Consider the following 12500-nt stretch of genomic DNA (forward strand, 5'->3'; position numbering starts at 1 on the left):
GGAAACATCTACAGAACTTTCCTGAAATTTCCCCATCGTGTGGACGAATAAAGGCTATCTTATCTTGTCTTGGACAGAACGGAAATCAAACCTCTGTGGTTGGTGCACGAGCTCTAACCACTGAGCCACTGTCGCCTCTGAGACACTGTTTTGTCCTTCCAATTACATAACTTCAAACTTCAAAACACACTCTGAGAATTGTAGGAGTATGTGATTGGCAACTATTAGACAACTAACAACTATTTGAAGTGGTAATGGCAATGGTGGTTTGCATTATTTGTTCTGTGTGATATGTTTGATGTTCTATTGATAAACCTAATCGTCAATTTTATTTCACTTAAATGACTGTGGCTATCGTTATGATTACTTTTACTCAAACCAATCCTGAGTAGATGAAGGATCAAATCTGTATAGGAGTGTATGTCTGAACAGTGTGGCAGCAAACTCCGTTATTACGCCTATTACGCATGTGAAGTGTTCTATTCTTACAGCTGTTCCTGCCCCCATCCCTCTGCCCCCTGCTACCCCCTCTCCTGTGTGTCTGGACTACAAACATGTCTTGTAGCACACTGAACTAAACAGGCTAAGCCGCCCCAGACAATTAGACCTATTTCACAGAATGAATTACCATTTTAATTAACAGGCTTGTGAGAATGAATAATCTGACAGCATATGGCTAAGGGTGAAAAATCATAATCCTAGCACAGTGTTGCTCGCTCCCCAACCCGCTTGTTTGGGGGGACTGTTTCAACATGCCGTCTAATTACCATTGCAGGGGGTGGGGCCTAGGTGCCCGGGAGAAAAACAATAACAATGCTAATCCTGCAGGCACCACTAGCTTATATAGGCCTACACCCAGGTCTTGTGTCATCTCTCTGAAGGGAGCAGTGTGGCTTTAAGACATCTGCTATCGCCTAGTCAAACCAGACATGAAACGCTCGGTGGCTCTCTGATACATATACGCAGGGAAAACAGAGACAGACAATGGTTTCTTAAATAACATTATTTATTGCAAGTGTCTATAAAGACTTGGTACAATCTAAAGCAATGAATTAAGTTAAAATTATCATCTCTTAGGAGCATCACAATATTCAATCAATGACATATTTACAATGAGAAGACACAGCAGCCCATACTGCAACCTTTTAGATGCCGAATAAAAACATTACCCAAATGCAAAAAACAATGCTTAAAAACACAAATAGGCTTAATTAGCAAAAACAAACAAAACAAACGTCAATTTAGAAGAAGAAATGTACAAACAGCAATAATTTGAATTTTTTACAAATATTATTAACTATATTTATACATTTGGTATGTCTTTGTAAACTAATTTTCAAAAAAGTGTAAATATTGCATATATGCCATTTGTGTTGTACCTATAACAATTAATTGTGTCAAGTAACAAGAATTTATCTGAAAGTTGTTTTAGAACAGCAATAGGAAATGTCCTCATAGTGGCATTTGTTTCAAAAGAGTTTTAAAAAAATCAGAGCCATACTATTTAGGTTAGCATAATTGAATTAGTGCTTTTGTTGTCAGAAAGTTCACTCAAACACATAGAAGGATATATACAAAACAAACAACATAACTTATTAACTTAACATTGCTTTTGCAGCAATGCAATTCTCACATTATGTACAATATAGGCGAAGGGTTAAGTACCAGTGAATTCAGATAAATTAAGATACATCCCCTGGTCTGTTTCTCTTTGCAGATGATGGAGAATTATTTTACACTGTGTTTAGTCAAATTGTGGTGATGTCCGTTGACGCGTGTTCCCCGACTTGGAACAAATATTACATTCAACGTGTCTTGTGTTACAATCGAGAAACTTGGTAAGTGCAAGACTGTGTTCAGTGGCTCAGGCGAAGTGTCCTGCCCTGACCGCACTGATACCCACATTCACCTGCCTTTCCCCCCGCCTTCCCCCGCCTCCGCCGTCATCTGGTGCGGCAGCTTCACAGAGGGGACATTGCTGTGCTAGTCGTTCATTAACTACTACGTGAGTGTTCCTGTTTGTTCCTGTCCCGTGAAGAGGCTGGTGCAGGAGTGAGAGTGCTGAAGGTGCAGAGATGGCCGACCAGTCATGCCGCATGTAAGGCCAGGGTTGACCCGAGTTAGGCTGTGACACACTACAGTATGCAGCCTAATCCTCTAAGGGCAAGTGTGTGTTTGAATGAGCACTTCATACTCTGTTGCAGTCGTCTGAATAAATATATTACTCTGGTCTTGATACACTGTTCAAATGAAAACATAAAATAAATCTCATTCTACTGTGGCGGACATTCAGGCTTAAGTGATCTTTGATATACTCCGTGTTTATAGGTCCAAACTCAAAGATCCACCAGAAGAAGCGTGGTGGATGGGTAAGGCTGAGTTAAAAACATTCACTTCTGAAAATAAATATGATAATATAATATTGATAATAATTTTGTCTGTGTGGACTGGTACCAACTTGGCATATGGTGAGGTAGGTTTTCTTTAAGCAAAACTGATCTTAAAATCTTCACAAATGCCATTTTTTTTGCAGAATAATCTCTTTAGAAATGCACACAATCTTCTGAGGCATACACACTGGATAAATAAATAAATATATGGAATCTGTATGCATTTTTTTTGCATGTGTTCTCCAGGTTATTTCACATATTTTCATGCAAGGGTCTTTTGGCTACCAACCATTTAAAAGTGAACATACATTGGGAAAATAAAAACATTGTTTACTGCAGAGAGGTTTGCAGGATACGGACATATATAAATACTCTAATCCCACGTCCGTTTCAGTTCTGGTTAAGTACTCTAAAACAGCAGCAGAGATGGTGCCTCCACGTTTTGGTGCAGAGAAAAACAGAGGGACATTTTTGGGGGAAAGGGTCAAGTATCTGTGTTGTCATGGCGATGGCCGTCCCCATGACCCTCAAAGGCGGCAGAAAGGTCAAAGGTCGAAGGACTGCAGCACATGGTCCAGCTGTCGTCGTGGGTTACAAGGAGCGCAGGGGCATGGGGTTACCCTCCATTTTCATTCTAAAAAATAAGAAGGGAAACATACGTTATTGTCATTATTTCATACAAAGATCAATATTGAAGGAGTTTATGATTTTTGCATTGTCGGATTAAAAACGAGTGCATTGTTAAGCTTACATTTTTGGTTGTTGTTGAAAAACTTGAAAAAAATGAATACAAATTTGAATTGTTTCATCAGTATAGTGGTTCTAAAACACTGTCAAATTATATTAGCATTATGGCTGCACGATTTAGGATTTAGGTTAACAACAGGGTTAGCAGGGTTTGTGTAGAAAGAGACAGAATATTTAGTTGTTTGTGGATTTTTCTGGTACAGCAAAATGTATCCATTCAAATTGCAATTTTGATTAGATTGCGATTAATCTTGCAGCCATAATTAGCATATTATCTTGCATATCCATACATGGCGGTCAGGCCAGAGTTGAACGACCGTTGATACTGTGAAACGCGTAATAGCTCCTCCTTCTGTCCTTAACCTGTTTGTGTCAACACCACAGGCCCCTCCCCCTTCACTACGAGCAAGAGTGAGTTGTCATTAAGGTGCTCCTGTGTGTGTGTTGGTGTGTCCCTCCTGCACGCCTTGTACATGGGCTCTGGCACAGCAGGTGCTCTCACAGCGGGGCATAAACACACTGGCATTTAGCAGCACTGTGCAGCTGACACCGAGCGGTCTCCAGTGACAACAGCCCCCCTCTCAATGCAGGTACCCCCACCTCTAACCACCAAAACAATACACCAATCCTATGTTTTGCACACAAACATAGTACTATAGCTGCCTATTTCTACTCGAGCTGGATAATCTACTGAGAATTCTTTCTTTGTAATTTCAATTTCAACTCTATAAATATTATAACAGTGAATGCATATATCAAAATATCATAACATCTCTGCAATGTTTTGTATGTGTTTTCTGATCTGCGCAGCCCTAATCCAAACTCTTCTAAATGTTGCCTTTTCCCCCAGTGGAAAGCGGTGCCGACCTCTGACCCTGTGTACTTTTTTGTGCGGTTTCATTTGCATGCAGCGATCAAATGGGAGCGGAAGTGTCACACATAGGGCCTGCATTTCTCTTTCCCCCCAGTGCGATCCGGTCTCCTCGTCTTTCTCCGTTAGCCAACACAAGAGCTGTTTTCACAAAGCTGGAAGCGCTCGTCATTCTCTAAAACAAATCGCCCTTTCACAAGGCACACTGTTGTACCCCTCCTCAGCGACCCCCACCAAACACCAACACATGCACGTCTGTTCTCGCTGCCCGCCCCACTCACTCACCGCGGAAGAAACTGAAACCTAGTTTATTGACAATTAACAAGTTGAAAATTGATGATTAAAACAGTGCAAAGATAAGCTAAGCGTTGAATATTAAAAGTATAGTAGTAGTAGTAGTAGTAAGAGTAGCAGTAGTAAGAGGAGTAGTAGTAGTAGTAGTAGTAGTAATACCGGTAGTATTGATGTCTCAGATAAGGGATCTGACATAAAGACTATTTGACTTATTCTCTAACTAAAAGACCAAACCTGTCGGAAGTTGCAACAAAATGTTTTCAATTATATCTCTAACCCCAACTAACCCAACATTACTACATTACTGTACGAGACCCACATTTAGGACCACCAAAGATCTGCATGGCACACAAAATAGAAACAGTTGGTTGGAAAAGAGTGCGGTGGAAAAGCACAGTAACAGAATCAACCTGACAGGCAGCACCGGGAATGCAGTGAGGTCATGGGACCCAGGGTCTCTCTCTGTGTGTGTGTGTGTGTGTGTGTTTGGGGGAACCATGGAGGCAGACACTCAGGTGAGAATGACTGAGATGTGCCAGGAAGCAGTCTGAATCACAGATTAGTAACCAGGTGGAGGTAAAATAACAATATAGCCTACGGCATCGAGTTACATTTTGGCATGTTGTTTTTAATATTATAACATCTGATGATATTCATAAACACAACTCTACGTTAAAGGCACTGTACCCAATTTTCTTAAAAATGTAAATCATCATCCTAATTATTCACTGCAATGAGTTTATAAGTGCTTTTCACAACTTTTTCACAACCAGAGCGAGTTTTGCTGTCACGGTAACGCTAACAACATCTAGCATGCTACCAGCACACTTCCTGCTTTTAGAATTGATTCGATTTTAGAAAGCAAAATTGACAAATTTTCACCTGAAAAAGATCTATTTTACTTAATTATGTTTAATATTGGGTACAGCCCCTTTAAACTTTAAGCATAGAACTGGCAAAAAGGGTACTTTGCGTATGGAATTTTTGCAATAATTTATTTATGTTTCTATGCTGGCCACCATATCTATGATCAATAGATTTGCGTCATATTCATTTTAATTGTATTAAAAAAATAGATTTAAAAACAGGGGGGAAAAGAAAAAGAAAGAAATTACACAATGTTGCTAATTGTTACACTTTTAATTGTAACTCCTAATGTATAAGCTAACTTTTGTCCTTCCAATCACCACACACATTGCTATTGAAACAAATGCGTATCAAAAGAAAGCATGTGGGTGGGCAGTCAGATTTTGGGTGGGTAGGGGAGGGGTGTTATTGAGAGGACGGGACAGAGGTCTGACAGGGAATGAACTCGATGGCTCCTTCCACTCCCTCGCCCTAAACCCCCTCCCCTCTTCGATTACACATGGGTGCCCCCTATCCAAACTCACACAAATACACCAAGCCTGTTCATTATTTATTTAGTTCTCACAAGCTAAAATTAGCCGTGTTCCATTCAGGTCCATGACACACACACAAAGAGGTGTATTAGCGAGGCTCCATCTCCAAAGCTAGAAGAGCAGAGTAAACATCCCCACGTCTACTAATATGCCTTGTCTGCTCGAGTAGTTCTTGTTGTCGGGGCTAAATAAATGGCCCCTTTGGAAACCGCTCTAGCTGTTTTTAAATAGCACTAGCAGCCATGGGAATTAATCACACAACCATTGTTTTTATATTCTTTAAATTAGTTGGCAAATAAGCTAATGTTAGTAGCAGCCGCTTTGTCCTCTTGAAGCTGAGGGGAAAGATTTGGCCTGTTTACATTCCTGGCCCCTTGTGACTCCTCCCTGAGCTACACCACTTCCACCAGGCAGTGACTGACTCGCGACCTCTGACCTCTCCTCTTCTGATCCTCACCACCAAAACAAAAACAACACACTTCAAACTTTTTACTCATGTTTTTACACAAGCCACTGTATTCACCATATGCTGATGTTTGGTATCCGGGAATTCATCATTTTATATCACTCACGTTCTACTGCAAACAAAACACAAATTGTATGTTTTAGAGTCTATTTAATAACTAATATTATTTTTCACTATTATAACTTATAACTCCCTTGAAACAGAATTCTATTATGATCTGATGTGTGACTTTGAATATATAAGCTATCTCAGACCTGCATTTTGAGTAACATTACATGGAATTGCCAGAGCTAACGCAAGGATTGCCTAATGTATTTCCACTCCATGATAATTCCCACACAGGAACGCCTTGGGGAAGCAACACAAAGCAAATACAGCATAAAGTTTTGACAGCTTATGAATGGGAACTTTTTAAACACAGAGGCACCACCTGAGCCTCTGAGGTGTGTCTCTGTGTATTTTAGCACACTACGCAGCATTCACTACACTCACTAGCAGCCCGTCCCCTGCCCCACAGACAAAACAAGCCACTGAACAATGTCTTAATCCCGAAGTGAACGTAATCCGTTTTACCTCTAAGCTAAATTAAGGTTACGCTAGGTATGACTTTGTTGTTATCTAGAGCTGGAACATCCCGCCCTACTTCGCACGAGAGTTATGTATCAGATAGGAGCTGCTCTGTGCGCGTGGCCAGGAGGGCAGGACAGGGTATGAAACAGGTGAGAGGTGCATGCTGAATCTGACAAAACCACGCAAGTAAATACACACTGACATAAGATGAAGATGGGCTTCATTAACATGTGGGATACAGACATGAAAAACACTACGTCCAAAGGTTTTTTTGTAATAATATTATTTTTTGTTATGGATGGCGTTTTGCATCTTTGTAAAATCTTTGCATATGCAGTAAAATGTGAAACATCTTATTTTCCACACCAAGCAATCATCAATCGAGACAGAGCACTGAGGTCAGAAAACACAAAAGAAAGAGTCTGTATGTGTGTTTGAGCACAGGGGGCAAAAAGCACATGATTTCTGAAAAACAAAAAGCAATGAAGGAGGGGGGAGGGGTTTAGGGTTTCTTCGAAGAAAAAAAAAGGCTGCTTGACCACGCCTCCACCTTCTCTTGTGTTGTTGTTGTGGCAGATGGTGGCCAGTCATTAGCGTATTGTCAGTGAAGGGCCAGATAACCAGTGAGCAGTGCTTGGCGAGGCAGGTGCAAAAACCCTCTGACTCTCTCTCCCCCTTCTCCCCCTTCTCCCCCTTCTCCCCCTTCTCTTCACCATCTGCTGAGGCCGAGCATGTACGTGAAGGAAATGTGACTTGGGGTGGGCTTAAGGGAAAAGGGGGGAGGTTCTTGCTAGGTGTGTCAATAAAATCCAATGATAGTGCGAGTTAGTATTCCCCACTATCATGCGATTATTTTCCAGGCTATTGATGCCTATTTGTCTAGTTTTATTTTACGGTTTAATTGCTGTCTTAACTAGTCAATTTTCTTTTACTATGTGCATCACTTTGTAAAATGTGCAATAGAAATAAAGTGAATTGGATATTAGAGCATTGAAAAAATAGCATGTTCACAGACATGGAAGGTGTAGGAAGGTGTATGGTTTAAAATAGTCAATAATTAATATAATATTATACAGTGTGCATGTAGTATTGTGTAGAAATATTGTATAAATGCAACTATAATAACATAAATCAACCTTCTGTGTTGAATGGTTCGCTCTTAAACATTACTAGTTCAAAGGTCACAACGCTGACATTGGGAGTCATGTCAGAAGGTGTGTACTGCAAACCAAACAACACCCCCCCCCCTCTCTCTGCTGCTTCTGACACTAAAACTCTTCATGTCAAGCCCAAACTCAAACAAATCTTGTGTCACTCGTCATCTAACAGACAAACCTTTCATAATATGTCACCAACACACGACGGTAAACAGATATGCAAGTGAATTTGCATATTACCAATTAAGATGGTTAAAGTTCATTCCCTTTGCACCACCATCATACCGTTCACTTATTTGTTTTTCTCATGGCCGGATTAGTCAAGACTTAGTCACTAGTTAAACAACTATTGGGTTAAGATTCTATACATGTTTAACATTTGTTTAAAAATTGTAGATGAATAATAATATAGTAGATTGGCACTGGCGTCCTCATTCTTAAATTGGTCTTACTAATCGTTACTTGAAAAACAAAAACAAACAGACCAACACACCATTGTTTTTAACCCTCCTCCAGTTTCTAGGTCAAACCTGCTCAACCAAGTTTTCGAGTTTGCATATTATTTTTCAAAAAACATAGGTGAAAGGACAAAGGTGTCAGGAGACAATGGGTGGGAACGGTGCCAAATATTTTGGAGTCAAATATGATGACACTGTACACCTTGACACACTTAGGCCTGGTTAAATCCAGTAATCCTTAGTCCTGTTTTAGGTTTGGTTTATTTCTAGTTGAATTAAAAGCTTACAAGAACTACTGAACGTTTGATAAAAAAAAAACTATTGTAACAGAATAATTTGTATTACAATGCAAAAAGTGCCCACCTTTTTCCTACTCCCACAACATTATCCAAACAAGTGAGCATTCATGTCTCCCAGTAACCTTTGCACACTGCCCTGCATTCCTGCCCTGAAACCTTCTACCTATAATACAGACAATACACAACAACTGACTCACTTGTTTTTCTGGTGAACTCAGTCACTTTTGCACCAAATGCCCTGTTACTCTAATTACCACTAAAACTATTCATCAAGAGCCAATTCAGAGACACAAACGTATGATCAAACTGCAATTAAAATCTTATATTTCACAGATCTCTGACTCATTCCCTAACCCCTTCTTTGAAAACAACAGCCACTTGCGACATGCCCTTCTTAGCTCATCTCTCTCTTGCTCAGCTAGCAAATGAGCTGAAGGGTAATATTCACAGCTGTATGCTCATAAAACATTGATATTGTTTTTTTTTTCTCCTATCCACGTTGCTTCGTGCGTCACTGTGCTAGAATCAGAGGATTTTGAAACACTGACGTTGTAGTGAAAGTGCGTCACAGAGGGGCAGAGTGGAGCAGACCATTCATACAAACAGGCAGCAGCAGTGATATCAAGTTTGCCTCAACAAGACAACCACCTCACGTTTCAAAATAAAAGTAAATCAACGGCTAAATTGACAGGGGCTGTTTGCCGATGGTAAATAACAGACTTCCTTGACTCTCATTAGTAATAGAAAACATATTTCTTTAGCCTTGAGATGTGTGTGTCAGGGGTGTGGACTGTAGGTGACTAATCCTATCTAAACATCACAGCCTACACCCTACCTAGAGCATAACACGTCCACTTCCCACAGTGTGTTATCGATCACTCCAATTACAAGCTCTGTCAGTGTAACAGAGTAGGGTGTGATATTGGTGTATTTTTAGTAGTAGTAGTGGTAGACAAAGACAAAGAATATTTTTTCACCATGGCAACAGGTAGTGCCTAATCTCTGTGAGCATAGTAGCCCTGAGTCTACTATGACCGACTCAGGCAGGCCTTGATCCCACACATTTTATGAATGAAAATGCTCACCTTTCACAGCAGTAGCAGTTTCCTTGAATCCCAGGCTGGCGTAGGGACTTGTGTTGAATCCATTAATTCCTCCCTTGCAGCCACATGCAGCCTTGAACCTTAGAAGTCCATCACATGCCCCAAGATTTCCCTCCATTAAGTTTAAGGCAATGTAGTTCAGTCCATTTTGAAAGCCGGCCGAGGTCTCCCTGCACATGGGGCTGCCATTTTCCATGTCAGGTCCATCTGACGTATGGACGCTCTGGGATACATTCTCAACAGAAGCAGAGCTGTGCCTCTTTATGTCATGTGCAAACGACGGGCACACAGGGGCTACAGTAGTGGTGGAGGAGAAGGTTTCAGAGCTGTGTCTCCTCCGGCCTTGAGGATCTGCCTTTATCACTTTGGCTCCTCTGTGAGGATCTAAAAGGTTGACCGACAATGGTGGAGCGCCTGAGAGAAATGAGTCCACTGGTGCTGGGGGTATTTCCTCCACCAGAGTGCTGCCCAGGCTGAGTCTCTGAACACAGGTGGTGGGGCTGGTGGGGAGAGCAGGGGTGGAGACAGGTGGGAAAGTCATCTCTGTGTAATCGTCCCTGACCAGGGCAGGCTGACATGCCACCTGTGCTTCTGTCTTCACACTCAGGTCATTCTCCTGTTTGAGCCCCTGCTGTTCACTGAGCAGGAGTGGGCAGCTCAAAGGCTGAGGCTGGTGTTTTGGGCTGCTAATATCACCATCAGAAGATTGGGGAGCTGTTGGCTTACAGGTGGAAGTGCTGAAGTCAATGTTGATGTACTCCCCAGGGCTGCGAGGCTCTGAGGGCAGAGGGTGCTCACTCATGCAGGGTAAAGTTCTGAGAGACTCCAGCGCCAGACGTGTGGGCCGAGACGCCCTGTTCCTATGGCTCAGCCCCCCTTCAACTCGAGCTACTCTGAAAGATGTGCAGGACGCCATGCTTAGAGAGGCACTGCTGGTCAGCGACTCTCCCACAGAAGCAGGGCAGGGACTGGTCTCCTCTTCTATCCTCTGTTTCTGTATCGACATGAGCACATACTGGTCTGTATCTGTGGAGCCTTTTCTCTGCAGCGGGCCCTTGAGTGTGTGGGGCACAGAGCTGTGAGAGAAGGCCAGTCGTGGGTGGGGCTCTGTGGGACTGAGGATGTAATCTGGGGGGGTAAAAGACACTAGCATGTCCACTGGAGACATATTTAGGTAGTCTCCATTTGAGATCTTTCCTTCTGTGTGGGCCCCACACCACATAGGCATGTAGCCACTGTCCTCCAGTGAGACACTCCCAGGGGAGTCTGTGCGTGGGGCCGGCATCGTCGAAGAGTGTGAGCGTGGGTTTATGATCTGCTTTGGGGCAGAGATGCACATGGGGCTCATTGGCATGTAGGAGTCCTCCCGGTGCCTTGGTGTCTGTGGTGCCGCACCTGGCATCATGGGCATGTAGCCATTTTCATCTGGAGTGATGTCGGCGCTCACCTGAATTGGCCTGTAGTCCTCTGGATAAGTCCCTTTAGGAGAGGCCGTGTGGCACCTGCGAGGGCCCTGGCTCCCATTGGTATTTGTGGCCCTCATTAGAGTGTACTCGTCCAGTGAGGCGGAGGACACTTGTGGGGGGCCCCGCTGCTGGCGAGGGGTTGTGAGAGAATAAGTGCGTTTACGGTAACTTTTGTCCAGTTCCGGGATCCGTCTGTAGCCATTCTGATTTTGCCGCTCCATGACCATGTAGCCATCCAGCTCACTGCTGTCCCGGGATGGGGGCGTGTCTGCTCGGATAGACTCAGGGGTGTTGCTGCGCACAGAGAGGGGTAATCTGATGTCCCTCATGTCTGCAGGACTACAGCCATACTCCTCACAGGAGATGAAGCCAGCGTCACTGGGAGAACCTGAGAACGAGGCCGTGCAGCTGGAGGGGCGAGGCGCACTGCTGTCAGGACAGGACGACAGGCTTATGAGGCTGGGGGCACCCATGGGTGGGGAGTGAGACATTGGCATTGACATAGATTTACTGTGCTGGAGGGAAGAAGACTCAAATGTCCGTGTGGGGCGTGTTGTGATGGTGTGAGACCGGCTCAGGAGTGTCCGGTGCACCCCGGGGCTCAGGGGGCTCCCCGTCACGGATAAGGGGCGTGTCATGGTGCCATCGCCCTCGCTGGCTGTGCGTATTCTGCATGAGGGGAATTTGCTCACGGGTGAAGTGGCGGATGCCATGCTGTCTGTGCGTGACCGGCGGGGAAGCCCTGTCTGACTGGGAGGGGGGTTGTTCAGGTGCCGCCTTGAGGGAACAGAGATGGGGTTGGTCCCGGATGACTGGCTTTTGCTGCGCGGACGGAATTCCGACAGCTCCTTCATGGCTTTCATTGCCTCTAGAATAGTTTCGTGGATGTTCTGAGCCACCACAGAGTCATCCGCCTGCATCCACAGCTCCCCGGGCCCCGTGGCGGCAGAGCGACCCACCTCAATGAAGAAGAAGCTGTCGGAGTGGCCGCACCTCCGGATGTTCATCAGCTGTAGAATGACGGAGGCGACCTCGGAATTGAGCTTGACAAAGCTGATAGTCCGACTGGACAAACACAGTCTGTAAACCCCTGTCAAATGTCTGCTCTGGCCCAAACCCTTAGACTTCAGGTTGACCTGCCATACCTCCTTATAGGCTGCAGACACCGGCGTGATCACGCCGTAGCTCTCCTCGTCGAATCCCACAAGCGAAGACGCGGAGTTGGACGCGGAGCCGTCGTTGACTTTTCCTTCCGACATTAAATCAGTCAGAACCTGGT

At 43.8% G+C, this 12500-nt stretch overlaps 1 protein-coding gene across 1 annotated transcript in view; it reads right to left on the bottom strand.

Annotated features, from left to right (window-relative positions):
• Positions 1–988: 988 nt before the first annotated feature.
• Positions 989–12500, bottom strand: part of irs2b (insulin receptor substrate 2b) — a 12082-nt gene continuing 570 nt past the window's right edge. The window contains exons 1-2 of the mRNA XM_072444642.1: positions 9738–12500; positions 989–3024 (exon numbers count right to left, since the gene is read on the bottom strand). The exon at positions 9738–12500 is cut by the window's right edge and continues 570 nt beyond it. Of these exons, the coding sequence (XP_072300743.1) occupies positions 3020–3024; positions 9738–12500 (2768 nt within the window). The 3' untranslated portion in view covers positions 989–3019. The remainder of the gene's footprint in view (positions 3025–9737) is intronic.

The sequence above is a fragment of the Eucyclogobius newberryi genome, unplaced genomic scaffold, assembly GCF_026437365.1.
Source record: "Eucyclogobius newberryi isolate DKJ021-1_F unplaced genomic scaffold, fEucNew1.0.hap1 SCAF_14, whole genome shotgun sequence".
Lineage (NCBI taxonomy): Eukaryota > Metazoa > Chordata > Actinopteri > Gobiiformes > Gobiidae > Eucyclogobius > Eucyclogobius newberryi.